The sequence below is a fragment of the Mesoplodon bidens genome (genome assembly GCF_964165515.1).
Source record: "Mesoplodon bidens genome assembly, contig: HAP1_SCAFFOLD_879, whole genome shotgun sequence".
NCBI lineage: Eukaryota > Metazoa > Chordata > Mammalia > Artiodactyla > Ziphiidae > Mesoplodon > Mesoplodon bidens.
The window spans coordinates 8018-29204 of record NW_027671324.1 but is presented as its reverse complement, the minus strand read 5'-3'; the positions used below and the strand labels follow the sequence as shown (position 1 = coordinate 29204).

General features: G+C 36.6%; 2 protein-coding genes across 14 annotated transcripts in view; one reads left to right on the top strand and one right to left on the bottom strand.

Moving 5' to 3' along the window:
* LOC308611572 (ankyrin repeat domain-containing protein 26-like) overlaps positions 1-13519 on the bottom strand; it is a 105143-nt gene extending 91624 nt beyond the window's left edge. For 4 of the 13 annotated variants that reach the window (XR_014014965.1, XR_014014966.1, XM_081260289.1 and 1 more), the window contains exons 1-6: positions 12555-13517; positions 11954-12015; positions 8801-8894; positions 6660-6758; positions 6016-6044; positions 5851-5923 (exon numbers count right to left, since the gene is read on the bottom strand). Coding sequence is in view for 10 of the 13 variants with exons in the window: in XM_081260289.1 (XP_081116415.1) it covers positions 5851-5923; positions 6016-6044; positions 6660-6758; positions 8801-8894; positions 11954-12015; positions 12555-12714 (517 nt within the window). In the remaining 3 variants the exon portion in view is untranslated. Of the gene's footprint in view, positions 1-5850; positions 5924-6015; positions 6045-6659; positions 6759-8800; positions 8895-11953 lie in introns of all 13 variants that reach the window. The other 9 variants (XM_081260298.1, XM_081260292.1, XM_081260291.1 and 6 more) reach the window with 7 other exon arrangements.
* Positions 13520-14654: 1135 nt separating this feature from the next.
* Positions 14655-20004, top strand: LOC308611571 (ATP-dependent zinc metalloprotease YME1L1-like). Its single transcript, XM_081260288.1, has 6 exons — positions 14655-14756; positions 15886-15998; positions 16858-17013; positions 18013-18164; positions 19174-19300; positions 19393-20004. Exons 1-6 carry the CDS (start codon positions 14665-14667, stop codon positions 19506-19508), a joined length of 756 nt encoding a protein of 251 aa, XP_081116414.1. The 5' UTR covers positions 14655-14664; the 3' UTR covers positions 19509-20004.
* The last annotated feature ends 1183 nt before the right edge of the window (positions 20005-21187 follow it).

Here is a 21187-nt window from a genome sequence, read left to right as displayed (position 1 = left end):
AGGGGTTATAGGGAAGTCGTGTCCATATCCCCCTCGCCAACCCCCCACCACCCCTGTACCTCCTCCTTTTAGTTTAGTGTATATTAGCAGGTTGGGCTAGAGGAATCAGCTGCTATGCGGTTGATTTTTTTTTTAACCCTTTCCCTTATTTGCCTTTTACTCCTCCCCTTAATCTAAAAGCTCTGTTTAATGCAACTGGAAATCTTTATCCTCCTCCCTCCCCCTTCCTTTATATATTGAGGCTTTGGGGTAGGAGAAAAGTGCACAACCCACCACCCCCCTTCCCCTCTGCATTAAAATTCCTTATTTACCCCTTTTCCCCTTCACATTTCGTCCCACTCCTTTTCTGGAAAAAAGGAGCCTTTTCCTCTCTGTGACCCTAAGAGCATACTGCACAAGGGAAATCGCCCCCATCCAGATGTGGCTCCACTCTTCATTTCTCTTGTCTTCTGCTGCTCTTTTCCTGGTGCTCTTTTTGTCGGTGGGGTGTGGGTAATAGAACAGCCATGGGCTTTGGGGGACCTTTAACTGTTTGTTTTTTCCTTTTCACTTATATAAACACAGAACGTTCAATTTCAGAGAACCAAAAATCCCACCTTCCCACCAAACACTATTAAGGGGCATGTCTTCTGCTCCATACCCTTTCTGTTTTTCTTTCTCTCTTGTTAATGCTTTTAAAAACAAATGAGTTTTTTTATATAAATAAAGTTTTTAAAGTGTGAAAAAAAAAACAAACACAAAAGAATTAAGAAAATGGTCATAGGAACATACATATTGATAATTACCTTAAATGTGAATGGATTAAATGCTCCAACCAAAAGACACAGGCTTGCTGAATGGATACAAACACAAGACCCATATATATGCTGTCTACAAGAGCCCCACTTCAGACCTACGGACACATACAGACTGAAAGTGAGGGGATGGAAAAAGATATTCCATGCAAATGGAAATCAAAAGAAAGTTGGAGTAGCAATACTCATATCAGATAAAATAGACTTTAAAATAAAGAATGTTACGAAAGACAAGGAAGGACACTACATAATGGTCAAGGGATCAATCCAAGAAGAATATATAACAATTATAAATATATATGCACCCAACATAGGACCACCTCAATATATAAGGCAACGGCTAACAGCTGTAAAAGAGGAAATCAACAGTAACACAATAATAGTGGGGGACTTTAACACCTCACTTGCACCAATGGACAGATCATCCAAAATGTAAATAAATAAGGAAACAGAAGCTTGAAATGACACAATAGGCCAGATAGATTTAATTGATATTCATAGGACATTCCATCCAAAAACAGCAGATTACACTTTCTTCTCAAGTGCGCACAGAACATTCTCCAGGATAAATCACATCTTGGGTCACAAACCAAGCCTCAGTAAATTTAAGAAAATTGAAATCATATCAAGCATCTTTTCTGACCACAACACTATGAGATTAGAAATGAATTACAGTGGAAAAACATAAAATACACAAACACATGGAGGCTAAACAGTAAATTACTAAATAACCAAGAGATCACTGAAGAAATCCAAGAGGAAATCAAAAAATACCTAGAGACAAATGACAATGAAAACACAACAATCCAAAACCTATGGGATGCAGCAAAAGCAGTCTTAAGAGGGAAGTTTATAGCTATACAAGCCTACCTCAAGAAACAAGAAAAATCTCAAATAAATAAAATAACTTTATACCTAAAGGAACTAGAGAAAGAAGAACAAACAAAACCCAAAGTTAGCAGAAGGAAAGAAAACATAAAGATCAGAGCAGAAATAAATGAAATAGACACAAAGAAAACAATAGCAAAGATCAATAAAACTAAAAGCTGGTTCTTTGAGGAGATAAACAAAATTGATAAACCATTAGCCAGACTCATCAAGAAAAAGAGGGGGAGGACTCAAATCAATAAAATTAGAAACGAAAAAGGAGAAGTTACAACAGACACCGCAGAAAGACAAAGCATCTTAAGAGACTACTACAAGCAACTCTAGGCCAATAAAATGGACAACCTGGAAGAAATGGACAAATTCTTAGAAAGGTATAACCTTCCAAGACTGAACCAGGAGAAACAGAAAATATGAACAGACCAATCACAAGTAATGAAATTGAAGCTGTGATGAAAAATCTTCCAACAAACAAAAGTCCAGGAGCAGATGGCTTCACAGGCGAATTTTATCAAACATTTAGAGGAGAGCTAACACCCATCCTTCTCAAACTCTTCCAAAAAATTGCAGAGGAAGGAGCACTCCCAAACACATTTTACGAGGCCACCATCACCCTGATACCAAAACCAGACAAAGAAACGGCAAAAAAAGAAAATTACAGACCAATATCACTGATGAAGATAGATGCAAAAATCCTCAGCAAAATACTAGCAAACAGAATCCAACAATGCATTAAAAGGATCATACACCATGATCAACTGGGATTTATCCCAGGGATGCAAGGATTCTTCAGTATACACAAATCAATCAATGTGATACACCATATTAACAAATTGAAGAATAAAAACCATATGATCATCTCAATAGATGCAGAAAAAGCTTTCAACAAAATTCAACACCAATTTATGATAAAAACTCTCCAGAAAGTGGGCATAGAGGGAACGTACCTCAACATAATAAAGGTCATATATTACAAACCCACAGCAAACATCATTCTCAATGGTGAAAAACTGAAAGCATTTCCTCTAAGATCAGGAACAAGACAAGAATGTCCACTCTCACCACTATTATTCAACATAGCTTTGGAAGTCCTAGCCTCAGCAATCAGAGAAGAAAAAGAAATAAAAGGAATATAAATTGCAAAAGAAGAAGTAAAACTGTCACTGTTTGCAGATGACATGATACCATACATAGAGAATCCTAAAGATGCCACCAGAAAACTACTAGAGCTAATCAAAGAATTTGGTAAAGTTGCAGGATACAAAATTAATGCACCGAAATCTCTTGCATTCCTATACACTAATGATGAAAAATATGAAAGAGAAATTAAGGAAACACTCTCATTTACCATTGCAACAAAAAGAATAAAATACCTAGGAATAAACCTACCTAGGGAGACAAAAGATCTGTATGCAGAAAAGTATAAGACACTGATGAAAGAAATTAAAGATGATACCAACAGATGGAGAGATAAACCATGTTCTTGGATTGGAAGAATCAATATTGTGAAAATGACTATACTACCCAAAGCAATGTACAGATTCAATGCAATACCTATCAAATTACCAATGGCATTTTTTACAGAACTAGAACAAAAAATCTTACAATTTGTATGGAGACAAAAAAGACCCGGAATACCCAAAGCAGTCTTGAGGGAAAAAAACGCAGCTGGAGGAATCAGACTCCCTGACGTCAGGCTATATTACAAAGCTACAGTAATCAAGACAATATGGTACTGGCAGAAAAACAGAAACATAGATCAATGGAACAAGATAGAAAGCCCAGAGGGAAACCCACACACCTATGCTCAACTAATCTATGACAAAGGAGGCAAGGATATACAATGGAGAAAAGACAGTCTCTTCAATAAGTGGTGCTGGGAAAACTGGACAGATACATGGAAAGAATGATATTAGAACACTCCCTAACACCATACACAAAATTAAACTCAAAATGGATTAGAGACCTAAATGTAAGACTGGACACTATAAATCTCTTAGAGGAAAACATAGGAAGAACACTCTTTGACATTAATCATAGCAAGATCTTTTTTGATCCACCTCCTAGAGTAATGTAAATAAAAACAAAAATAAACAAATGGGATCTAGTGAAACTTCAAAACTTTTGCACAAGAAAGGAAACCATAAACAAGATAAAAAGACAACCCTCAGAATGGGAGAAAATATTTGCAAACAAATCAACGGAGAAAGGATTAATCTCCAAAATATATAATCAGCTCATGCAGCTCAATATTAAAAAAACAAACAACCCAATCCAAAAATGGGCAGAAGACCTAGATAGACAGTTCTCCAAAGAAGACATACAGATGGCCAAGAAGCACATGAAAAGCTGTTCAACATCACTAATTATTAGAGAAATACAAATCAAAACTAGAATGAGGTATCACCTCACACCAGTTAGAATGGGCTTCATCAGAAAATGTACAAACAACAAAGGCTGGATAGGGTATGGAAAAAAGAGAAACCTCTTGCACTGATGGTGGGAATGTAACTGATACAGCCACTATGGAGAACAGTATGGAGGTTCCTTAAAAAACTAAAAATAGGATTACCATATGATCCAGCAGTCCCACTACTGGGCATATACCCAGAGAAAACCATAATTCAAAAAGACACATGCACCCCAATGTTCATTGCAGCACTATTTAACGTAGGCAGGTCATGGAAGCAACCTAAATGCCCATCAACAGACGAAGGGATAAAGAAGATGGGGTACATATATACAATGGAATATTACTCAACCATAAAAAGGAATGAAATTGGGTCATTTGTTCAGACGTGGATGGATCTAGAGACTGTCATACAGAGTGAAGTAAGTCAGGAAGAGAAAAACAAATATCGTATATTAACGCATATATGTGGAACCTATAAAAATGGTACAGGTGAACTGGTTGGCAGGCCAGAAATTGAGGCACAGTTGTAGAGAACAAACGTATGGACACCAAGGGGGGAAAACCGCAGGGGGTTGGGGACGGTGGTTGGATGAATTGGGCAATTGGGAATGACATGTATACACTGATGTGTATAAAATTGATGACTAATAAGAACCTGCTGTATATATATGAAAAAAAAGACAAATCAAAGAAAAAAGCAAGAAATGTAAAAGTGAAAGTTTAAAGCCTGTTTCATCACAAGCGTCCCTTTATCATTTCACATCCATGAGCTCTGTAAATGGTTTAAAAGTGGTTCTCAAGTGTCACCTGAGCATCCCTGGAGTCCCAAGACTCAACCGTTCAAGGGGTCCAAGAGGTCAAAACTATTTCACAATAACAGTAAACGTTATTTTCATTCTCATTGTGTTTTAAGTGTACAGAGGCGATTTCCAGAGACAAGATATGTGATAACATCATACTTCTAATGGCTAATAGAATGTATGACTGTGTGTGCTTGTATTTTAAATTTTTCAGTTTTATTTTCCAATACAGTAAACATCAGTAGATACAACCTACTTAAACAAAAGTTCCTTGGAATTCTCAATAATTTTTAAAAGTATAAAAGGATCCTATATCTGGATCATAAAAAAATAACAAACAAATAAATAAAAGGATGTTAAAGCCAAAACCTTTCAGAATTACTGTTTTGAAAGATTGTGTCTATCAAATCATCATTAAGGTATGATTACTTTCCCCCACTTTTAATAATCAAAGACCACACACACACACACACACACACACAGAGTCTGCTAATCAAAACATCTGGTTGGCTTAAGCTCATCCGTGTAACACCACTAAAATGAAATAATTAAAGTTGAACTACAATTGCCATGTTAGCAAGAGAAGCTTTACTCTAGGTTAAGGTCAGAATTCAAATAAGCATTTTATAAAACTGGAAAAATCTTAGAATCTAATAATTTACATCTGAGAATCCCTAAGAAGTATAGAGATTCCAAACTGAGAACTTTAGGGTATTGAAACATACACAGAAACATCTGAGTTAAAGCTTACATTTTAAAAATATTTTTTTCTTATGCTTGTAAATATCTTTTTTTCAAAACATGGATACCAACAATAACATGTGCCTTATTTATGTCAAATCCTTCAATTAAACTTGCAAAAACAAAAGAAAAAAGAATTAGGAATATGAAGGCTGTGAGTGTTTCAAATATTTTAGTGTACCTCTTTCCAGAGTGAAATTTGCACTGCAAAATTTACCTGATCTGGCTGTTTGTAAATCCTTCATTCCTACTGCTTTATTAGGAACAGAATCTTTCACTCCAACTGCAGGCTGAATGGGTTTTGAAACAAGTTGATTAATAAATAATGTACATTTGATACAATCTGTAGTTAATAATTGAAGACAAAAGTATAAGTTTTTACCTTCAAGTGAGGATATTTTTCAGGAGAATCTAAAAGGCAAAAGGGACATAGAATCAATTACACGTAACTATGAAAGCCAACTATATATTCATGCAGTTAGTACTGAGCAGAATCCTCATGCTTGGCCTTGGCAGTGAATATTTTAGGTTTTGGTGTTTTGTTTCTTGGGGAAGTTAGGACTGCAACAAGACAGACATATGAATCCACTATAGATACTGAAGAAAAAATAGGAGTACAGGTTTAACAAAACATGCAGTTAAGATTTCAAAAGTAAGATTATGTTCCAAAAGCCTTTAAAATATATAAAAATGCACATGTACCCATGTGAACATGCTGATTGATGAGGAGAAAAGTGATCTTTAATCAGAGCAACAAATCATGACCCCGAGAAGGTAAATGTGAAAGCTGATGGTAAAATGCAGCAGCACATCTTGAATGCAATACAGCAGCATCATTTACACCATTATACTACAAGTATTTATCATGTTCTTCAATTTGTCCTGTAATTTAGGAAGTGCACAGTTGGGATGACAGTTCAGTTGAATGTATAATTCATTTCTCATCAGAGAAAGTGTTATGAACTGATCAGCTTGGATATACACTTGTAGAATTATAGTTCATAAAAATATTCATTTTTTACATACCCATGTGGGCTACTGGTATGCCTACATTTCTTGGATCCTCTAGTTTAGTCATCTTAAAGTTTCTCGATCCACTCATGCAAGAAGGTATATAAGGCACATCTAAGAAATAACGTATTATAAGTTTTCAACATCGAAGTACGATTATCAAAAAGGAAAAAGTAAATTTTACTGCCACAGAATTATTAGATATTAAAAATCTTTCATATTTCAAAATCAGTGTAGTATTTACTGAAAATAACAATTTTAGCATTTAGGGAATGAACCCTATTAATTTCTTTTGTTTCCAAAATTAGTTTGGTTCAATATATCATGCTAATGTTTAAAAGGATTTTTGTGAAACAATTATCAGCAAAAAATTAGCTATCTTAGGGACTCCCCTGGCAGTCCAGTGGTGAAGACCCCATGCTTCTACTGCAGGGGGCACGGGTTCAATCCCTGGTCGGGGAAATTAAGATCCCACATGCCAAGTCAAGCAGCCAAAAAAAAAAACAAACAAACAAACCTATCTTAAAAAAAAAAAAAAACAGCCAATGCTTCCATATTCAAATTAATCTCACTTGAATAACACATACCAACACAACATATATCTTTGATGCCTGATAGTTACAAGGAGGAGCTGGGGTTTACCTCAATTCTAGCACCCACTCCTGCTTCCAGTATTCTCTGGAGCAGCAATGACCTAACCTTGTTTCAGTGTAAATACACTGAAGTCATCTAACGAGAGTTCTCTCAAGTTTCCTCATCACCTCCACAATCACCTCCCTAACACCCTTCTTTCCCCCCTCTTTCCTTTCACTATATTCTTTCCTCTTCAAAGGTAGTCTCTGGATCTGTGGTCTTAATTCTCCCCCTTTGACATTCTTTTTATGGATCATCCCCACCACTTCTTTTTTCCTCTTTGCTTAGCAGTGGCACCTTACCTCTATAAGTTCTACTTCAACGCTTTGCTACCCTCTGGCTATAAACACACTCAGAAAGAAAAACAAAATAATGCTTTTCCTTGATCCTGTTCTGTCTTGAACTATCCAGTGGCTCCTCTTCCAGATTTCTCTCAATGCAAGCCTACACCCTTGCTACTCTGAGAGCTTGTCAGAAATGCACAATCCCATACCTGCTGCTCAGCATGTGCACTTTTCACAAGGTCCCCAGGGGACTAATGAAAATTTGAGAGACTCTGATCTATCAGTCTGTTTCTACATTCCCACAGTAAGAGTGGGAAAGCTTTGCTGTTCGTCTCTGACAAGTTTCGGTGCTGGAAGCTCACTTCAAATTTGTCTCACGTTTCAAATACTCTTCGCTTCCCTTTTCTAAAGACCTATTTTACTTTGCCCCCGTCCTCCACAGACCCCTGCTTCCTTTTCCTTCATTTACTCCCTGTAACCTCTGCCTCTCTCATTCTTTAGTCCTTCTTTCCTCTTCCTCATTTCCCGACTTTCCTTAGGTTGTAGAGTACCTTGAAACGGAACTAATAATTTAGCTCCTGAAAGGGGACTCTCAATTTAATCTGTGGCTGACACCAGATAAGATACACAGCTTCCCTCCTTTTCTCGTCTTTTTCCTCACTATGCATTTGACAGGTGATTTTCTTTTTTTTTTTTTTTACATCAACAGTGTTATGTTTTTAATAGTTTTCAGAATATAAGCTGCATAGCTTTTTAGAATAAAAAATGATATAACTTCAGGTACATGCTTTAGAACACTTGGTTCAACAACAAGCAAACTGTGTCTTTGAGGACCACCTCAAAAGGGTGGCACACTTCACAGTGTAACTTGGTAACAGACATGGAGATAGATGATTATATCATGGCATGTTGTCTACAAAAGAACATCTGGACACTCAGAGCTTAAATAGAACACAGCACACAGTTAAGTATTCAAGCACTGCTTTTTGGCCAAATAAAAACTGCCTAAAAACTGCTGATGGATTTTTGACAAGACAAAAAGACGTAGCTGCTTAGTTCTTCTGATACAGCACTTCTTTTCCAGAATGAGACAGGCTCAGTTCAACTTGAAATCAGTGTGAGGAATGATTCTTCCTCTTAACCGACAGGTGATTTTCTTCGGCTGTTAGAATATATCAGAATTCCCATTTTAAACCAACATGCTGTCAAATGACTTTTTCATAAAAATATAGTTCTTACCTTCTACTTGTCCATTTAATATATTTTTTCCTCTTTGACCTGCAGCTCCAGATAAATGATCAGCATACTTCTCTGGAAGACTCTCAGAGATACTCTGTTAAAATTGATATTAATAATGAGTTGCATAAAGCTTTCCTAATCCCCTTCTAATAGCTGAAAATACCCTACTTTTTAAAATTTTCCTACTTTACAAGCAATTAGATTTAAAAATAAGAGAAGCATGCATTGAAAACCCAAACATTGAAATAGAAAACTTCATATACACTCTCTAGATCAAGTCTATCTTTTATCCTCATTTGGCTACTGACTCTGTAAACTGAGCATGGAAAGCCAGAGGAATTATTTTCACAGACAAAAAATGTGCCTGACTTACAGGCACATTTCAGCAAAGAATTACCTTCAAAACACCTAACTCTACTTTGCATTCCTTGGCAAAAGAAGAGAGTATTTTTAAAAAATATGTGTTTAAATAAATGCTTTAATAAGTACACTTGCTATAAATTTAAAATATTTCTAAAGACAGAAATTTTTTAGTATTAAAATAATATACTTGGCATGAAAAGAAACCATGAAGTATGTCATGTTGAGCATAAACAGAACACTGTAGAAGCTGCTTCATTTAGGTAAACAAGGGCTTATAAGAATCTGTTATTTGATAAAATTTTTATTGATAGGAAAAATAGTTGAATAAAATAGCGAAGTAGTAAGAAAAACTTTTATGTTTAAATAATAGCAGAAAATTTAAATATAGTTATGCAACTCTTCAAAAAAGTACAGCAAGCTTTAATAAGGGAAGAATAAAAACTTTTATTTAGTAATCATCTAAATGTGCCAAGCTTTTCTTATGCACATTTTATTTTCTACATACAACAACGATAAAAGTGATTGTAAGGACAGTTACCCCACTTCCTGTTTCCTGGTCCTTCCAAGATGCGAGAGTGTAATGACGAACAGATGGGATCCGCTGCTCTCTCTGTCCAGAACGTCCCTCCCCTGGACCCTCACGTGACTGGCTCCTTCCCATTCTCCCCTTGGTAGCTTTTCTCACATGCAGATCTTTTCTGACTACCTAAATTCCACGCCCACCCCCATCCCCATCCTAACTACAAACTCGCTCAATGTTGTCTGACGTAACATTCTCCATGTTCTTTGCCTCTCACTGTTGTGGCCTCTCCCGTTGAGGAGCACAGGCTCCGGACGCGCAGGCTTAGCGGCCATGGCTCACGGGTGCAGCCGCTCCGCGGTACGTGGGATCTTCCCGGACCGGGGCACGAACCTGTGTCCCCTGCATCGGCAGGTGGACTCTCAACCACTGCGCCACCAGGGAAGCCCTCTCCATTTTCTTTACATGAAGGACTTAACAGTGACTTATAAAGGATTCCTGTTTGGTTCCCACCACTACAGCCTAACCCCTCAATTGGTACAGTCAGTGTCTAACTGCCCAGTACATAGTTGGTATTCAATAACAGGAATTTATTTAAGACCAAAACATTTAAAATGTCGAGAGGACCTCAAGTACCAAAGCACTTGATACCTATAGGAGATCTCTGATAACAGTCTATAGAAACTTAACATACCCCAAGCTAGAAATCCACATGCCCGTTCTAATTTTCCTATTCTTAACACTACTGTCATTTTATTGTCCTTCAGGTTTTAAAAAAGTGCCCCAGCATTTAGTGAGTCACTAATTGCCACTGTGATCATTTTTTTAATTAGTTTCTGCTTTATAACAAAAGTGAATCAGTCATACATATACATCTGTTCCCACATCCCTTCCCTCATGCATCTCCCTCCCTCCCACCCTCCCCATCCCACCCGTCCAGGCGGTCACAAAGCACCGAGCTGATCTCCCTGTGCTCTGCGGCTGCTTCCCACTATCTATCTACCTTACGTTTGGTAGTGTATATATGTCCATTCACTGTGATCATTTTTGTCTTACATTTCTATAGCACCCTTTACAGTTTACAAGGTGTGTTCACAGCTCTTACCACATCTGTTCCCTACACATACCTGAGAAGTGGGTACCAGTACCATTTTTACGAAGGAGGTCACTGACACTCAACCAGGGTAGACATGTCTTTCCGAGATCCCACAGCCAGTGACAGAACCAGGATGCTACCATGTCTTTTGACTTTAAACACAGTGCTGTATCACTGCAGCAGCTGCCTATATCTTACAGATCAGGCCCTTCTTATCTCTTTCCATAGCTGTCACCTTACAACAGCTCATCATTACTTTATATTTACGTTACTTCAAGTATGGCTGCCATTAAGGTACTCAACACACACTAGTTTATCCAAAATGGTGTGTACTTATTAAAACATCGCTAAACCTAACTGTTGTTATTATAACGCCACATACTTATTATTCCCCATTCTTTTGCTTCTCTTGAAACGTTCCTTGCAGATCTATTTGGAAATCCAAATGTAATAATACTTTCAAGTCTCAGGCACTATCTTTTTCAGGTCTAAGTGGTAAAAAACTACATTTCAACCTGTTTCTCTCTGAACCTCACTAGGAGTTTTACACATCCATATGTACCAAAGAAACATACATTTGCTTGGGAGACTGGGACTGACAGATACACCCTACTATATATAAAATAGATCAATAATAAGGACCTACTGTATAGCACAGAGAACTCTACTGAATACTCTGTAATGGCCTATATGGGGAAGGAATCGAAAAAAGAGTGGATATATGTATAACTGATTCACTCTGCTGTATATCAGAAACTAACACAACATTGTAAATCAACTATACTCCAACAAAAATTTTTTAAAAAAAGAGAAGAATAAAGAAACATACATTTGGCCATGGGCCGACCTGGAATAATACTTCAGTTTTTAGATAAATTTAACTTCAGAACCCAAACTGATTCCTTATGGCTTCTAAGCCTTGGTTTTTGCTCTGTGCTACACTGGTTTCATTAGGTGAATCTTGCAAATTAACAAAAGTGCACTATGTGGTAGTTATTATACTTAGCACACAATTATTTAATTAATTACAGGTTAAAAATGTAAGGAAAAAATTTTGATGGGCAAATGCAAAGGTGAGAAAGTAAAGTCAAAGCACCCCCCCTTTTATGTTTTAACATCACTCAGTGCTTATATTTTAAAATAAAAAAATAATAATAATAATAGAAGACAGTACCTCAGAATCCCAAGGTGATTCTATACCTTCCTCTTCTCCTAATCCTAATGCTGACATCATATCTGTAAAATGCAGCCACAGATACATTAATGAGAACATTTACTACTATGAATTTTAAATACATATATGTCTATCTCCATCCACAAATATTTAAATAAAATAAAGTAGCAGAAAAGAATTTCAGAGGGTTGAGGCATTTTCAGGAAGAAAAAGTTGGTAGTAGTTGGGATACTTCTGAAGAAACGGAGCAAAAGAAACATACTTAAAAAGAAATGGAAAAAAAAAAAAAAAGGGCTTCACTGGTGGCGCAGTGGTTGAGGGTCCGCCTGCCGATGCAGGGGATACGGATTCGTGCCCTGGTATGGGAAGATCCCACATGCCGCAGAGCGGCTGGGCCCGTGAGCCGTGGCCGCTAGGCCTGCGCATCCGGAGCCTGTGCTCCACATCGGGAGAGGCCACAGCAGTGAGAGGCCCACGTACCGCAAAAAAAAAAAAAAAAAGAAAGAAAGAAATGGATAGTATATTTGGATCTACACACTTTAGATGTTTTTAGACTAGCCTTTAAGCATAGAAAAAAATTCATAAATATTCACTAAATTACCACTCCTATTATTTTTCTGAGCTCCATCAAAAGAAGTCAAATTGGGCTTCCCTGGTGGCGCAGTGGTTGAGAGTCTGCCTGCCGATGCCGGGGACACGGGTTCGTGCCCCCGGTCCGGGAAGGTCCCACATGCCGCGGAGCGGCTGGGCCCGTGAGCCATGGTCGCTGAGCCTGCGCATCCGGAGCCTGTGCTCCGCAACGGGAGAGGCCATAACAGTGAGAGGCCTGCGTACCGCAAAAAAAAAAAAAAAAAAAAAGAAGTCAAATTCTTATGATCTGTTTGCTCCTGTGGAGCACGTTCAATATCAGTATCATTTTCTTTTTCCTCAATTTCTGGATTTGTTGCTCCTTCCTATAAAAACAAAACAAAACAAACACCTCATTCCAGAAAACATCATATTCATTCATTTGGTCATTCAATCAATCAGTAAGACCACAAACATTTACTGGATCTGGCAAATCATAGGCACTATACTGGGAGAAAAGCTGGAAATATAAATAGAAGACCGATTCTGCTCTGTATTCCAGGGGAAGTAGAGCTACATGAAAACAAGTAAGAAAAGCAAAGTATCGTTCAACAGCTCTACAACTGATGTGAACAGAGTACAGGAAGGGCACACAGGAAAGAGGAGTCAGCTGTATCTGGGTAGCTCAGGAAATGCTGCAAAGACAGGTCTGTGTCTTAAAAGACACACACAGTGTAGAGCGGGGAAGTGAAGGGGATTCTAGAAAAGGCAGCCTGAGCAAAAGGACGAGGCGTGAAACAACATAACAAGTCACGTGGAAAACTAGAACACAGTTACCGGGAATGGTATGGAGAGACAAAACTGGAGGATCAGAGCCAAACCAAAAAAAGCAAGTGTCCTCCTAGAACATGAACTTTCTCCTTCATGTGATGGGGATCCACTACATAAGTAGAGGTGTTACATCTTCATAAATATATTTTAGAAAGGTCACTCTGGCAGCAACGTAAAGATGAACATCAGGGGAGCAAAACTAGAAAAGAGCATTTCAAAATTATAAGTGAGAAAGTAATAGGAAATGAAAAATGGTAAGCAGGTAGAAAATACTGAACTTGATGAGCAACAGGATGTGGTGATTTCAGGGCGGGATGGAGTCCAAGATTTTTCCTGCTTTGGTATTTCAGTGATGTTATCTACTAGGATGGGGAAGACAGATGACAGAGTAGCTTACAAAGAGTCAGGAAAGAGGAAAGCATCAGGGACAATGTCTTCAGTTTGGGGCATAACAAATTTGAGGCACCCAGGGGACTTAGAAGAAAGATTTGGATAAATGCATTTGGATTAGTAATAGATAAACTTATTCAGGAAAAGCATATGATGTTAAGATAAATATCTGTAAAATATACTAACCTGGTATAATTTAATGATGCAAACCTATGCAGAGTTCTGAACTTTTGAAAATATAAACAAGACTGGGGAAGAAAACTATGAGATTCAATTTTTCGATTATATATTGCAACATTTGTTTAAGGATATAAAATATACCCTTTCACGAATATGTGCAAATATTCATTTCCTAGATATTATAGCAATACGCATTTTTAAGTTTCATGAAAAGATCTAATTGTAAAACACCAACTCAAGAGACTACAAGAACACTCCTTTTCAAAAATTAATCTGAAAAGACAAGTTTGAAATTGTAGAAGAGAATGTTTATGGAATTATAAGGCATTTTAAAGTATTACTATGATGTACGAAAGAAATATAAAACTGGATTTTGAGTGTTGCTGTAGATCAAAAAATTGTTTCTTAAAGTCATATAAGATATTCTGGAAGTCAAGGAGCAAATAATTTGAATTGGTAAACTTGAAAATATTTTTCAAAAATTAGTTGGGGACTCAAGCTTTTTGTGTCAGGTCATCTCTTCCTAACTAGAAAAATTATTATGAAGGTATGTAACCACAGATGACTTGGTGATTTATTATTAACACTTTTATTGAAGTGCACTGGCATTTTAAGAAAACAATTAGAGATGCCTTATCATTTTGGCCATTAAAAAGATCAATCCCTTTTCTTTGCTGTTAGTAAGATTAACGATAAACAGTTTTGCATAGAACATTTCTACATGTGTGCTGTTTTAATTTTCAATGAAAAGGTACTTTTTTTTTTATAATAGTTTTAAACCCAACGAAGGAGTTATCATCATAGGAGCCACAAACTTCCCAGAGGCATTAGATACGTAAGTATTAAAATTTTTGTGATATATTCTAGAATAGTGATGAACTTTAAAAATATTGTGCTAAGTGAAGGAAACCCATCACAAAACATCACATATTATATGATTGCTTTTATATGAAATGTCTAGAATAAGCAGATCCATAGCAACAGAAAGGAATTTAGTGGTTGCCAGAGATTAGGGAAAATGGGGAATAACTGCCAGTAGATTTGGGGTTTCTTTCAGCTGGAGAAGAGAGGGAGGGGGTAAAAATTCTCTAAAATTAGATTGTGGTGATGGTTGGGCAACTCTGAATATATCAAAAACCACTGGGTTACACTACCAAACGTAAAATAGATAGCTAGTGGGAAGCAGCGGCACAGCACAGGGAGATCAGCTCCGTGCTTTGTGACCACCTAGAGGGGTGGGATAGGGAGGGTGGCAGGGACGGAGATGCAAGAGGGAGGGGATATGGGGATATATGTATATGTATAACTGATTCACTTTGTTATACAGCAGAAAATAACACAACATGGTAAACCAAATTATACTCCAATAATGATATTAAAAAAAAACAACACTTGGGTTTTCGACTTCAAATTCTATGATATGAAAATTGCATCTCAGTAAAGCTGCTAAAAGAATCTTCTCACAACTTAAACATCACAAAGCTTTTGGGTGGGGGGTAGAGAGGATTTTTAGAATAAAATTTACTATAGTTTAAAATTTTTATTGGTTTTATTATATAGAAGTTATTCATACTTTCATTTGATCTAATAGTTGGTTCTTGCCTAAGACTCTAGTTTAACATTTTGTACTTAATAGCAGTAAGATGGATGTGTAGCTCTCATAATAGATTGCTGTTGAATTATTTGTTCCTTGACTGGCCGACTTGCATGTCTTTGTCTCTGAAGGGTTGTATGCTATCTAGATGCACACATTTATCTATATGAACCTTTGTTCTGCCTTCTGGTTATTGAAACTGTTCTTTGAGCCACGTTTTATAAGGAACTAATCTGAATATTTATGTTCAAAATAAATATTGGTTGCCATTGTCTTTCCATCTTCTCTTTAGGATGTCAGTCCTGTTGAACTTGACCTTCAGCACAGTCAGCTTATTAATTTATATTTTCTTTTTGTATTCTCCCTTTAGCGCCTTAATACATCCTGGTCGTTTTGACATGCAGGTTACAGTTCCCAGGCCAGATGTAAAAGGTCGAACAGAAATCTTGAAGTGGTATCTCAATAAAATAAAGTTTGATCAGTGTAAGTCTTAATTCGACGATACAGACATTATCTCCATAAAATGGTAATATATCAATCCACCCTGTTTGTGGTCCTTACTCAGGATGTCTTAAAAGACAAATTCCTTTAAATGTCTATTTTTCTCTCCTCTTGTTTGTCCATAAAGTCCATTTCTCAATGAACGTGTGTCCAGAGATTCTGTCATTTTGAATCCCGATTCTAAAGAAAGTTTTCTTTTGAGTACTTAGATAATACTTGATGAAATCTATGTATAAATGTTTCTTTAGATGAATGTAAAATATAAAATCATATAAAAAGCACCTGTATATTATGAGCATAGTACCTCATGATATAGTCACTTTGGGGCCAAAAGAGGGGAAGCAAACTATAAAACAAAACACATGGAAATATTATGGAACTACCTGAGTAATAAAAGCAGCTATTAAAGCTGCAGTATTTTCAAAGATATCTGAATCAATTCTTAAAACCAAGTATGTTTCCGATAATAAGGGGGGCTTTTATGTCCAAAGTTATTTCAAGATGAAATTCTGAAAACAAAATGTCTATGAATGTGCTTTTCCAGTTTGTGGTTAGGCCATAATTAAAGGTTTGTAAGTCGTTATCTGGCAACTCTACCTTTCTCTGTTTATCACAAAATTATTTAAATATAAGAACTTTTGTGATTTGTCCCAATGACAATTTTAATGGTGTGTTTACTAGCAGTTTTGGCTTTTTCCCCTTAGAATTTAGTGAAGTAAGCTTTTGTAAAATTACAGTTCATGATGGCTATCTTCTTTTTTCATTTGCAATGTGAGTTCTTTATGAAGAGCTTTTTATTAGCTCTTCTGAAATTTTAATATTGTGTCCTGTCTGCATATAGCTGTTGATCCAGAAATCATAGCTCGAGGTACTGTTGGCTTTTCTGGAGCAGAGTTGGAGAATCTTGTGAACCAAGCTGCTTTAAAGGCAGCTGTTGATGGAAAAGAAGTGGTAACCATGAAGAAACTAGAGTTCTCCAAAGATAAAATCCTAATGGGTAGGTTTTCTTTTTTTTTTTTCCCCTATCTTATACTGTTCATTATGTTAGAGAAAAAATTCTTTTTTTTTTTAAATGGCCACTTGGTAATTTTTGGTTTGGTGGTAATTCACTCTTTTTTAAAAAATTTTTATTTATTTATTATTGGCTGCATTGGGTCTTCGTTGCTGCATGCGGGCTTTCTCTAGTTGTGGCGAGCGGGGGCTACTCTTCATTGCGGTGCATGGGCTTCTCATTGTGGTGGTTTCTCTTCTTGTGGAACATGGGCTCTAGGTGCGTGGGCTTCAGTAGTTGTGGCTTATGGGCTCTAGAACTCAGGCTCAGTAGCTGTGTCGCATGGGCTTAGTTGCTCCGCGGCATGTGGAGTGTTCTTGGACCGGAGCTCGAACCCGTGTCCCCTGCATTGGCAGGCCGATTCTTAACCACTGCGCCACAAGGGAAGTCCGAGAAAAAACTCTTAATTTTGAGAGAAAGTTTATAAAAAAGAAAGGTATAGAAACATGCAAATATATACTCTAACAGAGCAACACAGTTTGGCCTGTTATAGAACAAATACATTATAACTTATATTACACTCTTTGGGGGGCATGAGTGCCCATGTCTTTCCTCTTGTCTGATATTGCTGATAAAAGAATAGTTAATTTTACTGTTTTTCAGAATTTAATTTTTATTTTAAATCTTGAATTGCCCTCAAAACAGGTTAGTTATGATATTCCTGTTAAATTAGAAGTTTATTTTCTAGAAATAGAATACAGCTTTTCCTTTTGATATAAGGATTAAGATGACAGTTTTTACAGTTTGGTTTTCAGTTGACAAATTATGGTTTACATGGGTTGTAGAGTGGAATCTACTCATGTTTTAAACTTTCAAACTTTTAAAATATTTATTAATGATATTAAATCATATGACTCTAAGAATGACTTTGAGACAAAGGAGCTTCATTCATTTAAATATATCTTCTTAATGGAGTATTTTACTTAAGTAAATTTTTATTCTTAGGGCCTGAGCGTAGAAGTGTGGAAATTGATAACAAAAACAAAACAATCACAGCGTATCATGAATCTGGTCACGCTATTATTGCATATTACACTAAAGATGCTATGCCTATCAACAAAGCTACAATCATGCCACGAGGGCCAACACTTGGACATGTATCTTTAGTTTTTCTTTTCTTTCAAATAGTGCTCCCCAGGAGCTTATGTAGGAAATTGCTGATGAAAACATTTCAAAAGGAAATTCAGCTACTTCCTAGGTGTGTTGATACTTTCTTCTTTAACTTCCTCAACTGTCTTGAAATCAGACATACTTGTGAAATTTACCTGCTAATAAAGGATATCCTTAATATTTCAGATAATATATTTACATTATGAAATGTAATTCAGGAATGACAGCAAAATATAATTCTTAAATATGTAGTTGCTCTTTTCCCCTCAAAACAAATTATGTATCATAGTGACTGGTTCAATAGTTTTTCTAAGTTTTTTCTCATTGAGTACAAGTTTCATTTTCATATCTTTCTAATTATAGAGGTTTATTTTTATTTATTTATTTTTTAAATTTTATTTTTGGCTGCGTTGGGTCTTCTTTGCTGCACGCGGGCTTTCTCTAGTGGAAGCGAGAGGGGGCTGCTCTTCATTGCGGTGCGTGGGCTTCTCATTGTGGTGGCTTCTCTTGTTGCAGAGCACAGGCTCTAGGCGTGCGGGCTTCAGTAGTTGTGGTACAAGGGTTCAGTGGTTGTGGCTTGCAGGCTCTAGAGCACGGGCCCAGTAGTTGTGGCGCACAGGCTGAGTTGCTCCGCGGCATGTGGGATCTTCCCAGACCAGGGCTCGAACCGTGCCCCCTGCATTGGCAGGCAGATTCTTAACCACTGCACCACCAGGGACGTCCCTATAGACGTTTTAAACATTTTTGTGCAACGAGGGACAAACAGTTGTATTGCAGCATTAACTACTTATTATTTATAAACTGCACTTTTGCTTTCCTCATTTTATACATAGCTGGTTTGGTAATCAATCACCATGACCATCTCTATTAAATGCCGCTGAGCTTTCAGCATCATGGTATTAAGTAAGGTCATGAGAGACAAACGATAATTCAGGTTATTAATGTAAGTGTTTCAAAACTGTGTCTGAATTTTTTCTTTGTTTTTCAATTGTCTAGGTGTACCTGTTGCCTGAAAATGATCGACGGAACGAAACTAGAGCTCAGCTTCTTGCTCAGATGGACGTCAGTATGGGAGGAAGAGTGGCAGAGGAACTTATATTTGGAGCTGATCATATTACAACAGGTTGGCTGTAAAGAATCGCTTTGGTTCAAATTGTGTTTGTTGGTTTAAAGATTTTTTTTAACTTGAGTTTTATGTATATTTCAAAATTTTAGGTGCTTCCAGTGATTTTGATAATGCAACCCAAATAGCAAAGCAGATGGTCACCAAATTTGGAATGAGTGAAAAGGTAATGGCTAATTTTAATCCTTCCTCATGTATCAAATGTTGATGTGCCAAGTGTCTCTTTGTGAGAGAGGATTCTCATTATAAATTGATAGATTTTCCCCTGTCTCATTCCAAATGGATTTAACAAAGCTGACTCTAAACTAAATGTCATTTTCTGAGAAATGTAACATACTCTTTCCATTCCAGCTGCTCAATCAGTAAGAGTTATTACTTCATGAATTAACCAAATGATAATATAAATTCTTTAGCTTTTTTTATTCATATGACATCGAAGACCTACTTGTTGAGCTTGCTTACTTTGCCCTTTCCACATACTTCACGTTCCTACGTTATCACTGTGGCTCCATAAAGCAATTCCAGTACTCTGTGAATTGTGGATTTCTGGACTAGAATAGCTGCTAAGGTTTTCTAAGAAGGTACTCAGAACGATACTTAGGATTTAAAATTTTCCCTCTTGCTCACACTTTTTAGTATTATACTTTCAGAAGAATAATGAAGTTTTTTTGCCCTCAAGGGCATTTTTATATTGTATTTTTTCCTTGCCCCCATGATATGTATTTTCTTATGCGGCATGTGGGATCTTCCCGGACCAGGGATTGAACCCGTGTCCCCTGCATTGACAGGCGGATTCTTAACCACTGTGCCACTAGGGAAGCCCAGAACTATTTACATTGTGATTTAAATATTCAGTTCTTCTTTAGCTGATATATTTCTAATATTTTATGTATTGTCTTTAATTTGATTATTTTACTTGGACATGGTTATGTTCAAAATGTCTAGTAATTGTATTGTGTTTATATGACCTGTGGTTCTTGGTTTTAGTAAATTCATTTTTACATTTTCCACCCAATTTTATAAGGACAAAACTATAATTCGCTAGTAAAATATTGGCAGAAACATTGTACAGGCAAATATGACACTGCCAAAAATGAACTGTTATTACTGCTGTTATTCATAAGCTGATAAACTTAATTCAGACTCACCTTTGGAAAGAGAGTTGAAGGATTTAAATGAAAAGTTCAAGGTGGGTTGCAAAAAAAAAATCAAATGTATGGAAGTCAGGGATCACCTCTAATGATACTGTATTACAGTATTGAGAGGTGAGTGTGTTACCAAGTAAAAGAATGGAAATTATATCTTTTCTGGCCATTCTAGATTGAGTAAATTGGTGAAATCTCAAGAGGCAAAAGGAGCAAACTCCCTTTCCTTTTAGCACGTATACTGAAAAGAGAAATAGATTTCTGTGTTCACAGACCTTATTTAGAAAGCAGATGAGTACAGTGTATAATTTTATTTCTTAAGTAGCTTTTTGTTTAAGTAGTCCTCAGTTATCTCTATGATAGACTTTGAGGTTAAAAATGTAACATTTGAAAGTATGAAAGAGTTATCTTTAGGGAACGAAGCTTTTAAATGCGTTTATCTTTCATAACTAGAAGTCAATAGATTTTATAGTTTTTTTAGGGTGCATAAAGGCTTTTTATCTCATTTAGGGTTTTTGCTTCTCCTAAGGTTTCTGCCTCTTACATATCTGCTTTGTATTTCAGGATTCATATGAGCGAGCAAAACATATCTTGAAGACTCATGCAAAAGAGCACAAGAATCTAGCAGAAGCTTTACTGACCTATGAGCCTTTGGATGCGAAAGAGATTCAGATTGTTCCTGAGGGGAAGAAATTGGATGTGAGATGATAGCTCTTGATGCATTGTTGGTTTTATTGCAAGA